This window comes from Colletes gigas, unplaced genomic scaffold, assembly GCF_013123115.1.
Source record: "Colletes gigas isolate AHSC1104 unplaced genomic scaffold, ASM1312311v1 Colletes_gigas_Sc00018, whole genome shotgun sequence".
In the NCBI taxonomy this organism is placed as follows: domain Eukaryota; kingdom Metazoa; phylum Arthropoda; class Insecta; order Hymenoptera; family Colletidae; genus Colletes; species Colletes gigas.
The window spans coordinates 220,442-239,178 of NW_025106647.1; the positions used below are offsets into that span (position 1 = coordinate 220,442).

The 18,737-nt window shown below is 44.4% G+C and overlaps 1 protein-coding gene across 1 annotated transcript; it reads left to right on the forward strand.

Moving 5' to 3' along the window:
- Positions 1 to 13,088: 13,088 nt before the first annotated feature.
- On the forward strand, positions 13,089 to 18,348 carry LOC122400510. The gene is made up of 2 exons (XM_043402032.1): positions 13,089 to 15,762; positions 15,821 to 18,348. Exons 1-2 carry the CDS (start codon positions 13,089 to 13,091, stop codon positions 18,346 to 18,348), a joined length of 5,202 nt encoding a protein of 1,733 aa, XP_043257967.1.
- Positions 18,349 to 18,737: the final 389 nt, after the last annotated feature.

Consider the following 18,737-nt stretch of genomic DNA (forward strand, 5'->3'; position numbering starts at 1 on the left):
GCGACGTGTCGACCGGGTCGGTAAGACCGTTTTTGACAAAGTCGTTCCGTCGGGCGGCTTTCGACACGTTACATAGACTTGCCCATCCGGGGATTAAAGCGTCGGTTAGAATAGTGACCGAACGTTTTGTGTGGCCGTCGGTCAAGGCCGATTGTAAAAAGTGGGCGCGCGAGTGCGTCGAGTGTCAGCGGTCGAAGGTGACGCGACACGTGCATTCGCCGCTCGGAACGTTTGCGCCCTCGGGACGATTTGAGCACATTCACATTGATATTGTGGTGTTGCCCGTTTCCGAGGGATACAGATATTGCCTGACCTGCGTCGACCGATTTACGCGGTGGCCGGAAGCGTTCCCGTTGAGGGATCAGGAGGCACCGACGGTAGCGCGGGCGTTTTACGAGGGATGGATTACCCGGTTCGGGACCCCTCTTCGCGTTACGACGGACCAGGGCAGGCAATTCGAGTCGCACCTGTTCAGACACTTAGGTGAGCTGACTGGGACATCGCACCTCAGGACGACGGCGTACCATCCGGCGGCCAATGGCATGGTGGAGCGTCTGCACCGCCAGATGAAGGCAGCCATCCGCTGTCATCAGGAGGTGCAGTGGACAAAGGTGCTTCCCACCATACTGCTGGGCATCCGCGCAGCCTGGAGGGAAGACGTAAAGGCGACGGCAGCGGAGCTTGTTTATGGCGAAACGCTGCGTTTGCCTGGAGAATTTTTATCGCCGCGACCAGCCGCGACAGATCCGGACGTGGCTGATTTCGCGAAGGAGCTGCGCGTGCAGTTTCGCGAGTTAGCGCCAGCTCCGGTTACTCGCCATGGGGCGAGAAAAACATTTGTGTTCAAGGACTTGGGGGTGGCTGAGCAGGTATTCGTACGGAACGATAAGGTCCGGAGCCTGCTGCAGCCACCTTACGATGGACCATATACGGTGGTTAGCCGTGGTCCAAAGACATTCGTCGTTAATATTAAAAATAAGCCGGTGACTATCACCGTTGATAGGTTAAAGCCGGCGTATACAATGTCTGATGCGACGGAAGGGGACACGACCCCATCTCCGCAGACGACCCAAGCGGCCAGTCCGGCGCCGCAGCAAAATCCGCGAGTTACGCGTTCCGGGAGACGAGTTCGGTTCCCGGATCGATTGCAGTTATGCAGAATCAAATATTTTTAATAATGTTAAGAAAGGTATTTTGTAAATATGTGCCGCACGTAGGGTAACGCGTAGATATAGGGTAATTATTAGCGGAATGGATGGATGAGTGATTTTTTATTGTATTGTATGAGTATGGATATGTATGGACAAATGTGTTATATAGTATGGGTGCAAATTATTTATGTGTACTGTATATATTGTGTTTTTTGTCTGTATGTTTGGTTGACTGTATGGGATATTTGTTTCGTGATTGGTCAATCACTGGCAGGGGGGTGATGTAGCGGCCATTGTATAGCCACTACGCCCTTGCCAGAGTATGAATGGGAATGGAATGTAAGGATAGTTTTAAGCTTTCTATTTTTCCATTTTCCCAGGGTCTCGTGCGAGCCTGGTCGTCCTGTTAAACACTTGGCGACCAGAGCCGTGCGAGGCGTCTGTTTTCCCTCAAGGTTTCGCCTGGGCCTCGGACCACCCTGATCCGGGCCCGGCGAGCCTCTTGACTTTTATGACTCGCTTTCGCTAAACTTTTCCTATACTGAGTATTTTCCAGTTTCGTTTTTCCGTCTTTCTGTCCTGTCTCTTTTTCTCTACCTTTGCTATTAGGGTAAGAAATTGTATATATTCAGGGGACGTGAGAAGAAAGACCCCCAGTCTATTTTAGACCCGAGTCTGGCTAAGACGTCGCGCGTTTGCGAAGCCAGTTATAGTTTCAATTTGACCTACGTGTGGCTACACCCCCGACACCCGCGAAATAAACACTTTAATAATTGTTGGGGTAGATTGAGGTTTGTCACTTGAACCTCCAGCCCCCTCAGCATCTTTACATTTTCAAGTTTTCATTGAGGTGTTCGAAAAGTTGGATTTAAATGGAGATAGATACTTTGAAACAGTTTGATGTGAATGAGATAAAAAGATTTGTAGGAATGTAAAATAATTTGAACCATTATCGCATACAGTATGGTTATAATTAATTTATATTTTTTGTAAATAAATTTTAAAAACGTGTGAAATATTTAAAAAAACACCGAAAATAATAGTGTCACAATATTCAAATAGAATACGCAAAAACTTACGAAGTGGCGCTGATTGCGTGCGATTGTGGAAAAAGTCAGAAAAGTGGAAGTCTGAGAACAGAGATTGACGGATCAGTTTCATATTATATATTAAAATTTATTTTATCTATTTATTACGACAATAGTAAGAATGTGGGATTATTTCGTTGATGATAATGTTATTAAATAAAGGAACTGATTATAAAGATATCGTGAATTTTGTTAAAGATATTCATGTGACACGCCTGGTACAAATACAGCTAAAACACATTTTTTCCACTACACTTTATTATTTTATAAACTTTACATGGAGACACCAACTTCTGCTGCTGTAATAATATGTAAAACTATGTATTTCGTAATAAAGGAATCATTTCTATCACAATTGAATCACATTGAACAACTATTTGAATTTACAAACATTTTATTATAGTTTTCGACCATAACTGTTAAGTTTTCATCGATTTAAATAATTAATACAAACCTATGACAATAATTATAATATTAATTAAAAAGGAAACTTTATAATGGAATTGTACAGTTTGGTATGATATAAAGATAATAAAAATATATGCAAACAAATGAATTGTTACTACTTACAACAATACGCATATAACATACTTTTTAAAGTATTATGCTATAAACGTAGTGATAGATAGATAGATTTATTTTACTGTTTCCCCTTAGGGTTACACATCCTCCTCGCCTCACACTTACAGCTCTTCCTTAACCTAACTTATCCTACTTATCCTACTTATCCTACTCTTACATTACTCTTACATCATCGCTCCGCCGCTTTTCCCCCTCTCTCTCATTTCGCACGCCGCACGCTCTTAGCCTACTCTTACGCTACTCGCTCTCTCTCTCTCTCCCTCCTCAATTCTCTCCTACTCCTCTCCCCCCGCTCGCCCTCCCCGCCCACGACTTCCATTTCCGCCCTTACATTCCATTCCTTCTTTCACTCCTTCCTTCCTTTTACCCCCCTCCTTCATTCCCCCCTTTCATCCCCCCCTTTCCACCTCTTTCTCTCTCCCCCTACCCTCCAGCCTCTTTATCCCCCCTCCCCTCCCCCTCCCTCGTCTAAAATCTCCCTTATCTTTTCCCCGATCCCCTTCCACTCTGCCTCATCCCCTGTACATCTCACCAAAACGTGTTCCCACGTCTCCTCCTCCCCTCCACATACCCTGCATCTCCTCTCTTCCTCATCCCCCCAGTATCTCCCCCCTCATCTCGTTCCCCATCCTATACCTAGCTAGCCTCCCATACCTCACCTCTCCCCACCCTGTCCTCAGGTACCTCGGTAACTCCCGCACCACCAACTCCCTATACCACCTATTGTACCTCGACTGCACCATTTTCCCCCATCTCTCCTCTTCCTGCCTCCTCCCATCTTCCTCCTCCCATCCCTCCCAGCCCCCTCGCCCACTTGCCCCTTCCCCTCCCTACCTCAACCCTCCCAACCCTCTACACCCCAACCTGTCTCTCTCCCATGCCGACAATTCCTCTCCCCCTTCCCTTTCCCTTTCCCTTATCTCTTCCAGGCACTACCTAACCAACTCCCCTCCCTCTCCCCTACACAGTTTCTCCTCGTATCTCCCTGCCCTTCCCCCCGCCCACGTCCACAACTTTTTCCTCTTCGTCTCCTCCCTTACCATATACCCTGGCGTCCTCCAGTCCACCCCCAATGACCACCTTATAAACCTCTCCTGCATCCTCTCCATTTCTTCCCTCTCTCTCCACCCCCAAATCTCTGCCCCATATCCCTCCACCGTCCAGACCAACGCGTCGAACAGCCACATCCTCTTTCCCCAGTCCCTCTCAAACTTCCTTTTCCCGAATCCCCATGCCTGTCTCATTACCACCCCCGCCTTACTCACCCTATCCCTAACCTGAGCTTCCTGTACCCCGTTCCTCTTGAACACGTACCCCAGGTACTTAAACTCCTTCACCTCCACTACACCTTCCTCCCCCCTTCCTAAACCGTACCACCTTCGTTTTCTCCACATTCACCTCCAACCTCTTTCTTTCCAGATACCCTTCGAGCCGCCTAATCATACTCCCCATCTCTTCCTCGTCCTTTGCCACCATCACCAGGTCGTCAGCATACGCCAACGTACATACTCTCCTCCCCCCTACCTCCACCCCTCCCCATCGTCCTTTCCTCATCTCCTCTTCCACATCCGCTATCAGCAGATTGAAGAGCGTCGGACACAGGGGACACCCTTGCCTCAACCCCTTCGCCGTCCAAAAACCCTCCCCTACACCATCACCCTGCTCTTCGTCTCCCTATAAATTTCCCTTACCCTCTCCCTCAACCCTTCCCTCACCCCTCTCCTCTCCATCGCCTCCCACAAAGTCCTCCTGTCCACCGAGTCGAATGCCGCCCGCAGATCCACGAACAGCGCCACCAGCTTCCCACCCCTCTTCACGACCTGCCTTCCAATCAGAAAATTCAGTACATATATATGGTCCACCGTACTCCTCCCTCTCCTGAATCCCGCCTAATTCTCCGGAATCATCCCCCCCCCCTCCACCTCCCGCTCCAACCTCCCCAACAGGACCGCCGCATATACCTTATACAAGGTCGGCATCAACGTCACCCCCCTGTATTCCTGCACCCTCTTCCCGCCCCCTTTCTTCGCCAACGGCACGATAATCCCTTCCTTCCACCCCTGCGGCCACCCCTCCCCGTCCCACACTCACCTACATACCTCCCACGCCAACTCTAAACCCCTCTCTCCCCCGTACTTCCATGCCTCATTCGGGATCTCGTCCCCTCCCATTGATTTCCCTTCCTTCAACCTTCTCACCACCCTCCTCACTTCCACCTTACTTATTCCCTCTTCCTCCTCCCTTCTCCTACCCTCCTCCCCCCCACCCTTACCCTATTTTCCACTCCTCCCAGCGGCCCCATGAAATGTTCCTTCCATTCCTCCTTCTTTATACTTTCGTCCACCCCTTTCCTTTTCTTCCTACCCCTATTCACTATTTCCCACACCCTATTTTCCGTTTTTGCCTCTGCCACCTCCCTTACCAGCCTCTCCCTCTCCTCCTCCTTCTTCCTATCGCAAAGCTCCTTATACTCCCCCCTCCTTTTCTTGTAGTCCTCCCTACTCCCCTCCCCTCCCCTCCACCTCCGTAGCTCCCTTCTCAACTCGCTCTTCTTCTCCCTACATTCTCCATCCCACCACCCCTCCCACCTCCGCCCCTCCTCTCTCCCCCCCGCCTCCTCCCCCTTCCTCATCACCTCCTTTATCGTCTTCGTCGCCTTGTTCACCGCCTCCTGTATCCCACCCCCGCCTATGGCCACCCCTCCCATCCCCCTCTCAAACTCCTCCTTCATCCTTCCCGACCACCGCCCTCCTCCCACCTTCCTATCTCTCTTTTTCCTACCTCTCTCCCCCACCCCCCCCTCTCTCATCGTCACCACCACCGGATGGTGGTCCGACTCCACCCTCTCCCCTATCTCCATCCTTTCCAGCCCCTTCCTTGTCCCCTCGTCCCCCAGCACATAATCTATTACTGTTTCCCCTCTCCCTCCCGTGTATGTGAACTCCCCCTCTTCATCCCCCTCCACGTTCCCATTCAGAATCTCCCACCCTGTCTCTTCTACCAACTTCACTAACTTCCTTCCGTCCCCGTTTATCTTCCTGTCCTTCGATTTTCTTCCCCCTTCCTCCTCCTCCTCCTCCCTTCCTTCTATCCTGCCCCCCTGCCTGCCCGTCCTCGCGTTAAAATCCCCCCCTATTATCACCCTGCCTCCCTCTTCCTGCCCCTCCATCCACCTTCTGATCCTTCCCAACTTCCTCTCCATATCCCCGTTCACGTAAACCGCCACTACCGTCCACTCCTGCTCCCCTGCCTTTACCCTCTCCACCATCAGCCCTTCCTCCTCCCCCTGTCCCTGCTCCTCTTTTCCTACCATCTCCTCCCTCACTCCTACCAACATGCCTCCCATTACCCTCCCCTTTCTATTTTTTCTCTTCGCCCACTGGGCTCTCCACCGGTACCCTACTGGAAGCCTACGCCTGACGTTTTCCCATCTCTTCTCTTCCACCCACGTCTCCATTAACACTACCACCTCCCATTCTTCCAACCCCTTCCAGAACTCTGCGTTGCTATAAACGTAGTGTTAGTTGACCAAATTAAATAAAATTCTATGCATATTATGAGATAAAATAGTTGTTTAGATAAAAACATATTGTGTATATAAGCTTTGATAAATTATTCGACTTGAATTTCAAATTAATTTTCTAAACTATAATATTTTTTTGAACCAAAACAAGGTATTATGTTTTTTGTCTAAATAATTAGTTTTATTTAACTTTATAAGTAACTTACATAAAATTTTGTTTCATTTTATGCGTTCAAATTAATACATTTACAACATAGTATTTTAAAAAATGTTTTAATAGGTATGTAAGAAATCATTTATTTATATGTATACTTTTCAATATTCTTTATATCCTTTCAAATTACACAAATTTATTATGAGCATTTTCTATTTTATGAATATTGTAATATAATATTAGGTCTTAATCATTTATTTCTATAATAATATGTTTTTAAACATAACTAATTACCTAATGTGATTTAAATAATGAAAATACCAAAATTCTTTACTTTTAGACCCGTAACAGTGTGAAAAAGTCGGATTCCTCGTTACTTTTTGTGATGAGTAATGTACTTTGAACGAAAGGCCACATTTCTCTTTTCGCCCAACGATTTTCACTTCAAAACAAACGGCTTTGACGTAAATTCGTTACAGCTGAAAGAAACAAACGACGTCCCGACATACAACTAAGCCAATATTTTCCCACTATCATCGTATAACCTTGTCTACGTGGAGTCGTGCAAAACGAGGTGTACCTTTTCAAATGGATATTGTTTTTTCTGTCGATACATGATGTATCTCGACGAGTAAATTCGCGTACAGATTGTTCGTACTCATGCCCATCGCAATGCAACGTTTTCTACTTTACCGGGCACACGGAAATCCGCACGAACGTGTATTAACGTTTTGCGTTGAAATCAAAGTCATTCAACTTGTCTCCATAGAGTTTCATCGAAAATTTTACGGATACGTATCTGTGAACATAATTATCTGTCACAAATTTTAATATTTCGACGTAATTTGAACTTAATCGATGTCTACGTTAACTCTTTATGATTTTAGTTTTATCTTCAATTAGTCCCATCAATTTGATGGATCTCAAAGTAGAGATTTATTTTTGTATGGGTTGTATCATTAATTTTTTTACTTTATATTAATACGTTATTAATATTATTGTAGGATTTTGCAAAGGATTGCAATAGATTGGAGGATAACGAACTAATTTATCGGACACACCGCTTGCTAACACGCCGCAAACATTAATGATAACAAAAATGCTAATCGCTCCTTCGTCTTAAAATCTCGCAACTCATGTCTCGCTCGCAACCCTCCATTCTCACACGCGATTCAGATCAAGCTGGACATCCTTCACTACATCCTTCACTCCTACATTATTTTTAATGTTTATTCACATCGTAAACAATTATTTTTTCCGATTTTGATGTATTCTGGAGAATTTTCCTGAAGGCACGAAAAGTCAGAAAGGTATCAGAGAGTCGATCAGGTATCAGAACTTTTTTCGGTAGGCTGTTCAAATAAATTTTTTAGTTTGATTTAGGACTTTATTTTATGATATGTGCTACACTGACAAACGACCATTACACGAATCCTGTGCCAGTTTCACCTTCCGGTCTTTTTCTTCGATTAAGGCTTGTTTATATCTTTTAAGGCCGATCTTTATGTTTGTTATTCTTCTTGCAACAATGTCTAATAAACGATATGGCAAAATATTCTCGGAATTTACAGAATTTATAATAAAATATTGACTCTAAATTGGATCGTTAAAAATAATATTAATAATGTATTAATATAAAGTATTAAAATTGATGTATAACTAAAATGTATCCTGCATAAAAGCATAATGACAAACATAGACTACAAACTAAAATGTAAAATGTTCATTGCAAGTAACATATGAAGAATGCTCTCCATATTTTTTTCTCTCGAAAGAGTCCTACATTTTTGTGTTGCGCTTCCTGTGCTTTTTCTGAAAATTGGCCTATAGGAACCATGAAATGTTTGATAACATCTACTCTGTAAATTCGAATTTTATTGGAGACATGTAGTACTAGTTATAGTTTCCGCATTTAATCAAAATCTGGAAACTAAAATAAAATTTTAATTAAATAAATTATTAAGTAAATTAAAATCAAATTAAAATTAAATAATTAAGTAAATTAAGTTATGCTTGAGGCCAGCTTTGAGTATGAAAAACTTTTGCGGGCTGTGTTGCCATCGTTGGTCGTATCAAATCCTGCTTTTGGCGTATCCACAAGTAATTTCATTTTTTTATATAATCTTACTTGCTATTAATTTATTCCTATCGGGTAGGATTTAAGAAAATATTTAGGGAAATATTTTAATCCACGTATGTCAAGTGAATATTCCATAGGACAAAGTATTCATATTAATATTTGTATTGCAATGGTGATCTAAATTATTCATTTGTGAAGGTTTCTCCTAACAAATAAAACAGTGGGTTGCCTGTTAAATAACCACTGATATTATCATGGTAAAGTGAACAATATGATTTACAACGTATTCTATCTCATTTTGATTAATTATAGTAGAAAGGAGAGATGCAAATTGCTCCTGAATGTTGGCTATCTCTTTTTTAACTAATTTCTCGGTTTCCTTCTTGAACGTGATTTTTAATAGCCAGCATTGTCGATGAAAAACGAGAATTGTGCCACATAATATTTTTAGACGAATCAACGATTTACAATGATACAAAGGAGACGACAAACGTAGAAATTGTTGTACTTATTCTCCGTCTCTCGTGAAATACCTTGCTTATATCGACTATGGCCGGCCATCCATCGCATCCCCATTTATACGATGGTGCAAGCTTGCACAGGAACTTTTGTTTTTCTCAAATGTTGCAGAATTTTACATTGCATTTGCAACAGTTTTGTTACTGTGCGATTTATAATTGCTTGCAGTTTAACTTCTGTTGACACGCCAAAAATGTGAACATTTTCTCGATAACAGCGATTTGTTAACTCTGCTACAGTGCAGTGCATAACTACAGCACCACACAATTTCTTTAATGTTTTGGACTTATGGGTTGTAATGCAAGAAAAATAAATTTACAGGATGTTCGGCCACACTTGGGAAAAATTTACATGAGCGATTCTAGAGGTCAAAATAAGACGAAAATCAAGAATACCAATTAGTTGATGGAGGCTTAATTACAAAGTTATTAACGTTTAAAGTTCCGCCTGTAGCATGGCAACCTGCGTACAGCTGCGTTCGCGCGGAAGGTTGCGGCAGGCCAATGCTAGTGGTTCTCACGCAGCATGAAAAATTCTGCTTACCGACATTATCGACAGCCTTAGATTTTTGTTCACTTATGAAAATGCGAACACCTTAGGTTGAATAACATTCAACCTGTCATGAAAATCCAGAAGGGCATGACAAAACTCGCCCGACGAGATTTTCACAGAAAAACGGTAAATGTCACTTCCAATACACAATGTTGTGCACAAAAATCACCAACACGCGATCATACAAGCCCCACGATTGTCCACAGTGTCCGCAAGTGTCGACAAATAATCCTTTCATGCACTAACCACTATGCAATTAAATAAACACGCACCGCGATTATGTTATTCGTGAGTGTCTATGTGTACGTGCACCATGATTGTCCCAAGTTACTTACGAATAGAACTGTTATTAATTTTTCAAATATACTTTACTTTAAAAATGTAAAAAGGAATTTAATAAGTATTCGCTGATTGTTTATATCACTGTATTTCTTACATGCTACTTAATACATACCTGAATGAAATACGTCTAAAATGTGTCGCGTGAACTGTCTTGACTGATATTACGACTGACTAGCTGACCGAACACGTACCGATGCTGCCCTTTGTCTTCGCTGAGTGTGAGTGCATGTGTGTGAGAGAGATAAGCGAGGCGAGTGACGTAGAATCGGGGTCCTGTTCGGTATTTGTTTCTCTGAACCTCGTCGATCGATGGCACAGTCAGCTGCTAGTATCGTTACATTCTTCAACGTGAACGCAAATCTATGCGAAAATTTCATTTGTCCTACGATTCCGTTTTACATTTTTAAATTAAAGTGTATTTTAAAATTAATAACAGTTTTATCGTAACAGAATCGTAATTCACGTACACATAGACACTCACGACTACATAATCGCTGTGCGTGTTTATTTAATTATACAGTGGTCAGTGCCTGAAATGATTATTTGTGAATACTTGTGGACACTGTGGACAATCGTGGGGCGTGTATAATCGCGTGTGGGTGATTTTTGTTCACAACATTGTGTATTGGAACTGGCATTCACCCTTTCTCTGTGAAAATCTCGTCGGGCGAGTTTTGATATGCCCTTCTGGATTTTCATAAGACAGGTTGAATCTTATTCAACGTAAGGTGTTCGCATTCCCATAAGTGGACAAAAATCTAAGGCTGTCGATAATGTCGGTAAGTAGAATTTTTCATGCTGCGTGAGAACCACTAGCACTGGCCTGCCGCAACCGTCCGCGCGAACGCAGCTGTTTAGCGGATTGTCATTCTACAGGCGGAACTTTAAATGTTAATAACTTTGCAACGAAGCCTCCATCAACAAATTAGTATTCTTGATTTTCGTCTTATTTTGGCCTCTACTATCGCTCATTAAAATTTTTGCCATAGGTAGCCGAACACCCTGTATATGTATATGAAAGTCATTCTTTAACATACTCGTCAAAATTATTTAGGATGTTCGGCTAACCCTGGGAAAAATTTTAATGTGAGATTCTAGATGCCAAAATCGGACGAAAATCAAGAACACCAATTTGTTGATGGAGGCTTCGTTAAACAGTTATTAACGTTTAAAGTTCCGCCCGTACTGAATTTTTTGCTCGACAATGCGCAGGATTTCGTGGGTATGTCTATTCACCAAATATGATTGTAATTAACCCCTGCAAACGAAAATAATTTTTCTAGAACGATTTAAAATTTTTTTTTTTCGTCGAAAAATTTAGGCACCCTTGTGAATTTTTGTTAAAAATTCGTTTTTGATTTTTAATAATTTTGTTTGTCGCCCGGCAAAAAGTTGTCTAATACTTTTTTTGTAGATACCCACCAGTTCTACTTCAGAAAAAAGTTTCATTGAAATATATTCATTATTGTTATGGCTGTTTGAAAATTGGACCATTTTTATGGGGTTTTTCTCATTTTGCGAAGTCATAGTGTTTTGTTGGGCTCAAATGTCCTTTGTAACAGAATGTCCCATTCTTAAAATATTTCGCTTCGCGACACAAGGAATAACTTTTCAAATATTTTTGGAATTTCCACATATTTTTCACCAAAATACGCGTTGTTTGCCGTTTGAAACATTAAAATCCTCCAATCCGTTCAGAAGTTATGACATTTTAAAGATTCGACGCTCAACGCCTTTTAAATGATAAAATTCCAAGTATAATAATTTTCTTTAATAATAATTTTTTTTCAATACTAACGCATTCTGGTTTCGGTATCGCAAATAAAAAGTAGTGTCATTTTAACTGAAAGTGAAATAAGAAATATCGTTTAGTTTGTTACATATCATTCATGCATGGGGCTGAAACGTTTGGTGACTTGGGCGTTGGCTCGAGCATCTAGCGAGCAACCCTTTGAACGGGGTTGACTCATGCCGTATGCGCACACCCGGCCCAATTTTCATTGCCTTTTATGGTAATGCCCCGCCTTAGTACTGGGCATTTTCAACTATATAAGGGCCGTGGTTTCTTACTCGGGGAGCTCAGTTTTACCTAAACTCTTGGCACGACGTTACTGTGACACTCAGGGCAAGATCGGGCTATAATCCCCTTCAAGCAACTATCTACGACTATCTACCTTAGCGGTTTATCAGTGAGTGTCCATTAATCGAGTAGAGCTCCCGCGAACGCGCCGCGTTAAAAGCCGATAACGAATCTTTCGCCTTCGAGGCAATTTAGCAATTGTACAACTTCTTGTAAACCCATAGCTGTACTTGAGCATCGTCAAAAATATATATTCAAGTTATTGTTCCTTACGTGTGTTATTCACTCAAGGCAACCCTGAACCATATTAACCGTAAGGCTAGGTGTTCAAATCACATATTCAAAGTCTTGGTGTAACCGCTGGCAGTTTGTCAACACGGTTTGACTTTAGTGTCGTTCCGCGACCACGCCTGAGTCTCGCCGTATTGTTTTTCTTACCCGGCCGGCGAATACGAAAATTTAACCGCTCGCCTCGCTCACAGTCTGTCTGGAAGTGCGAGTCGATTCACACCAAACAATTTTATAAACCAGGAGCTCGTCAGGCTCCTCCCGAAGAGGAAGCGAAGGGAGAAAAATAAAGTACGTTACAAAAAATTGATATACGAACTATCCTCAGTTCAGTGGGCCAGTTTTTTATCCTTCCATCGAATCGGTGTGCTAAACAAAGGCCGAGACGAAACAAAGTGGTCCTTCGAGCCGGATAACCGCTGTGACTGTGTCTGCAAAAGTTCGGTTGTGCTCGCGTACGGAGTTCGGTGTGAGCCATATTAAAATTAAGACTATTGGTTTCTGCCGTGACCTTCTTGACTCGCTCCCCGCTCTACAGTTGGACGGAGACCTGTTAGGACCGTTACAATCCGCTCCCTTCGCGCTGTTTCGTTAAAACTCAAGTTTCAAAAGTGTGACTTTATCCTCTCCACGCCTACCCGCGTGTGTGATTCTAGCGAGGTCATCGCTGAACATTGTTTGATTCTTTGAGGCTAATTACTCGACTCGCGCTCATTTCGAACTATAATCATGGCCGAAAGAGCAGAAGGCCTTTTTATACAGCAAGTCACCACGATTGCCGCGATACGACGAGTGATCGTGAATTATAAGAAACTCCCGAAGGCTCAAGTTTCGTTGGCCAGAGCCAAAAATCGAAAGGAGAATTTGGAGAAACTATGGGACGAATGCCGTGCAACCCACCAGTTGATACTCCAGTCCACCAAAGCGGAGGACCATAAGGGCATCTCCTACTTCAAGGACAACACTTTTCTCGACGCGGAGGACGCCTACTTCGACGCGGAGGACTTCCTCAGCGACGCCATCGCCCAGCTGGACGTCGGTAGTAAAACCCAGTCTGATCAAAGTAACGTTTCTATTTGTCACGATTCTGTTGCCTCCGCATCATCGCAATTACCGCGTCTTTCGCTTCCGAAGTTTTCCGGAGACTTCAATCAATGGGGAAACTTCCGTGGTTTATTCGAATCGCTCGTCGACTCAAACAAGTCGCTCACGAACATTCAAAAACTACATTATTTGAAAACTAATGTAACCGGTGACGCGGCACTCTTAATAGATAATATAAACATGTCCGACGAAAGTTACGAAGCTGCGTGGAAATTGCTCGTCGACGAATACGAAGATGAGACCGCTCTCATTAATTCGCACATTCATAAATTTATTAGTTTGCCGTCGATGAAGACCGAGCTTGCGACAGAGCTCAAGCGTTTGCGAGATACAGTCACTTCCTCCCTTACCGCGTTAAAAAACCTTAACCGCGCCGTCGATTCGTGGGACGATCTTTTAGTATATTTGATTGCGCAAAAATTTTCGAAACGCACCCGCGACGAATGGAATTTGCATCGTGGCAGTTCTAAGAAATATCCCACATATAAGGAAATTAACGAGTTCATGACTCTTCGCATACGCGGTCTCACCGACTATCTCGCCGCCAGCGACAGCCCGTCGTACAAAAACAAAGTCGTTTTCGACGCTTCTAGGAATCGATCAAGCGTCAATAACGTCTCGGTTGTTAAATGTGTTGACTGTTCCGGTGATCATATGCTCTTTAAATGCGAACGATTTAAAGCTAAGTCCCTGGATCAGCGAGTTTCATTTGTAAAGCAAAATAGACTTTGTTTTAATTGCTTACGTTTCGGTCACCTTACTTCCGAATGCAAAAGTACGAACCGATGCTTTCTGTGTAAGCGAACTCATCACTCGCTTTTGCATCGAGCCGCTACCTCTCTCAACAAGACGACTAGCAACGTATCGGTAAATGATTCCGTCGACAAAGCCAATGCATCCGACGCTACAAACAAAGAGTTTCCGGCGTCAGTGCAGACCGTCTCCTCGTCCAAATTCACCTCTCCGAATACGCTATTGGCTACCGCGTGGATAGTACTCCGTACCGCTGAAGGTCGTGCCTTCAAACTCCGCGCGTTGCTAGATCAAGGATCTTCCTTTAGCTTCATTTCCGAGTCGGTCTGTCAGTTAATGCGTACGAAAAGACATCGGGCGAGGCTTCAGATTCAATGCTTCGGGGAACAATATAGTGGAGTAGCAAAATCACGCGTACTCGTACAGTTAGAATCTTGCCATAATTCTAAAATATCCTTTCCGCTGTCCGCGCACGTTTATCAACGCATAACTTCTTACGCTGGCTCAAGAGCGCGCCTTGACTTACAATCTTGGCCGCATCTACGCGATTTGCCGTTAGCAGATCCCAACCCGTTAAGTGGCCACCCGATTCACGTCTTAATCGGTGCTGATCTATACGGATCGCTTTTACTGAACGACCTTCGCCAAGGTCCAGTCGGTACTCCCACTGCTCAGCTCACTGCCCTAGGATGGATTATTTCCGGACCAACTGGGCCACGTGACTCCCGTCAGGAATCTCCCTCTCTTGTCAATTGCGTATCTGCAGAAGAGTTAGATTATTCTTTGCGTCGTTTTTGGGAACTCGAGGAAGTCCCTTCAAGACCCTCGCTTTCCGAAGAAGACGAAAAATGTGAGCGTTTCTTTCACGATACTCATACTCGATCACCTCAAGGACGATATATCGTACGGCTCCCATTTAAGAGTACACCTCCATTCGATCTCGAAGGATCGCGGGAAGTTGCTTCCCGTTTTTACGCCAAATTGGAGCAGCGGTTGCTCAAACAACCGGATCTCGAGTCTCAGTATCACGATTTTTTATCGGAATACCTTTCCATGGGTCACATGGAACAAATTGAAGAACAAGCCTCGAACATCTCATCAATATACTACATTCCTCATCACCCTGTAGTGCGACCGTCCAGTAGCACAACTAAGCTTAGAGTCGTATTCAACGCGTCCGCTAAAGCTAATTCCGGACAGTCGTTAAACGACTACCTCCTGATAGGTCCAAAACTGCAGCGAGATTTAGCAGCTATTATTCTACGCTGGCGGTTATTTCGTTACGTATACACTGCCGACATCGCAAAGATGTTCAGACAAATCCTAATCAATCCAGCGGATGCCGACTATCAGAGGATATTATGGCGACCGTGCAGAGACCAGCCTATTCTTTCGTACCGATTACTTACCGTGACGTACGGTCTCGCTTCCGCGCCATATCTTGCTATTAAAGTCTTAGATCAATTAGCTCTCGACGAAGGCTCCAACCTTCCCGCCGCTACTCCTGTTGTGCAAGATTCAATTTATGTCGATGACGCTATTTTTGGTGCGGACGATATTCATACTCTCCGCGAAATTCGTAGACAATTAATCGAACTCCTGAGTCGAGGGGGGTTTTCAACTTCGCAAGTGGGCCGCCAACGCGGCTGAACTGTTAGAAAACATTCCTCCTTCCGACCGTGAATCAACTTCCGATCATCCGCTCGGTGAGGACGAGTCTCAGAAAGTTCTCGGTGTCACATGGAACCCTTCCGAAGATACTTTCCGATTTCGCATCGACTTTTGTTTACCCGCGAAAGGTACTAAAAGAAATATACTCTCGATCGTTTCAAAGATATTCGATCCATTAGGATGGGCCTCCCCCGTGATTATTGTGGCAAAATTAATGCTACAAGAGCTTTGGCTCCTAAATAAAGATTGGGACGACGAAATTCCTGCCGACCTTTGTAAAAAATGGCACGAGTATTGCGAACATTTATCACAATTAAGGGAAGTGAGAATACCTCGCTGGACCGGCGTGCGAAACAATAATGTCGCGATAGAATTACACGGATTTGCCGATGCGTCACATCGAGCCTATGCTGCCGTGGTTTATTTAAGAGTCCTTCACTCTCTATCCGAAGCTCAAGTTGCATTACTGACGGCAAAAAGTAAAGTAGCTCCGCTCAAAACCATAAGCATTCCGCGCTTGGAATTAAACGCGGTCGTATTGTTAACGCGCCTGCTCGAGTGGACTTTGTCCTCCTTAAAGTTTCAATCCCCCCGCGTCTACGGATGGACCGATTCTACGGTAGTTCTGGCTTGGCTAAAACAACATCCGTCTACGTGGAATACCTTCGTCGCCAATCGCGTGTCCGACGTTCAGACTCGTCTTCCGCAAATGACGTGGAAACATGTAAGATCTCAAGATAATCCGGCTGATTGCGCGTCACGCGGCATCTGCGCTTCCGAACTTGCAGCTCATAAGCTGTGGTGGTCCGGACCGGACTGGTTGTCTCGTCCGTCCGTGTTTTGGCCGGACCATAACCCTTCGAATTCAATCGGACAAAACACGCGAGAGACCGCGTTATCTGAATCTCGCAAATCATACGTTCACCACGCGTCTCCGCTTGTAGAATGGGACCTTCCTTCTCAATACTCGAGCTGGACTCGACTCCGTCGAGTTACAGCGTACATATTACGATTTACTCAAAGAACGCGTAAAAAACTAGTTCCGCTATCCCCGTATTCACGGTTGTTGACTGTCGACGAAATACGCGCCGCCTCTCTCTTTTGGATGTCCTATGTCCAAAAGAATCACTTTAACGCCGAACTTAAATTGCTAAAGAGCAAGATGCCGCTTCCAAAATCTAGCCCGCTCATTTCATTACACCCAGTCATCGGGAAAGACTCATTAATTCGGCTTGGCGGGCGGCTCGAGCACTCAGCTCTGAGCTACGACGAAAAACACCCCATCGTATTGCCGAAGCATCGCGTGTCCGAACTTCTAATCGACCATGTGCACAAGCGCACTCTTCACGGAGGCATCCAATTGACTCTCCGCGTTCTCAGGCAACAATATTGGATAATATCGGCGAGATCCTTAGTTCGCGGGTACATCCATCGTTGCGTAACTTGTGTTCGCCAGAAAGCTCAATCAGCTACTCAGCTGATGGGCGCCCTTCCAGACGTTCGAGTCAAACCCTCTGCTCCGTTTTCACATACCGGTCTTGACTATGCCGGTCCAATTAATATACTTCCAATCGTTGGTAGAGGTCAGAAAACCAGAAAATATTATATTGCGGTATTCATATGTCTTGCCACCAAAGCAGTGCATCTCGAACTTGTCGAGGACTGCACCACACCTGCGTTTTTAGCCGCTTTAAAGAGATTCGCCAGTCGCCGCGGGCTTCCCACGTTCTTGTACTCCGATAACGGTACAAATTTCCGAGGTGCCGATCGCGAATTACAACGAACCTTCCATGCTTTGATCGCAGATGCACCTCTCAAGAGTTTGTTGGCGACTGACGGAGTCACGTGGAAGTTTATCCCACCTGCCGCTCCGCATTTTGGTGGACTCTGGGAGGCGGGAGTAAAAAGTGTTAAGTATCATCTGAAGCGAGCAGTGGGAGCTCATACTTTGTCTCAAATCGAGTTCTCCACCGTATTGTGTCAAATCGAGGCTTGTTTGAACTCGCGCCCGATGTCCGCTCTTACCGACGAACCCACCGACCTGTCCGCACTGACTCCCGGTCACTTTCTTATTGGTCGACCTATTGTAGCGGTTCCAGAGGAATCTACGTTAGATATTAATCCGAATAGGCTCGATCGATGGCAGCATGTCCGCAGAATAAGCGAACAGATCTGGCGTTCCTGGTCAGCAGATTATCTCCACTCGTTACATCAACGTCGGAAGTGGCAACAGGAATGCGCCAACTTGCGTTTAAATGAACTCGTCATTTTAAAAGATAGTTCCCTTCCGCCATCTAAATGGCAACTCGCGCGTATCACTCGATTGCACCCTGGATCGGACCAAAGGGTTCGTGTCGTCACCATACGCACAGTAGACGGCGAATTGAAGCGACCAGTAACGCAGATCTGCCCGCTCCCAATTCCAGTGTCGAATGAGAGTGATCTAAACGCTGCGAAATAATTAGATTATACATATTCGAACCTCACTTTTGTGATCGTCTATAAGTTAATGCGTTGTTTCAAGCTCATTATATATTACTTGCTTATAAATTCCGTTAGTCATTAAGTCATAATATTATGTTACTGTTAATTATTCTATTCTTGTTCCTTCGATGCGCCTGTAAAATGTATGTCGCATTTGATTGCTCAGCGCTCCTAATGTTTGCGAACCAGTAAGTGAATTTCTCGACTTCTTCATTTACGAACTCATATAAACCGTTTCGCATCTTTCGAATGCGAGGCGGGCGGTCTGTTCAAATCACATATTCAAAGTCTTGGTGTAACCGCTGGCAGTTTGTCAACACGGTTTGACTTTAGTGTCGTTCCGCGACCACGCCTGAGTCTCGCCGT

Bases quoted from the DNA above. Each gene is read 5' to 3' on its own strand.
- LOC122400510 (XM_043402032.1), top strand. From the start codon at position 13,089: ATGGCCGAAAGAGCAGAAGGCCTTTTTATACAGCAAGTCACCACGATT. The intron at 15,763-15,820 runs GTGCGGACGATA...CGAACTCCTGAG, and splicing joins TGTCGATGACGCTATTTTTG to TCGAGGGGGGTTTTCAACTT.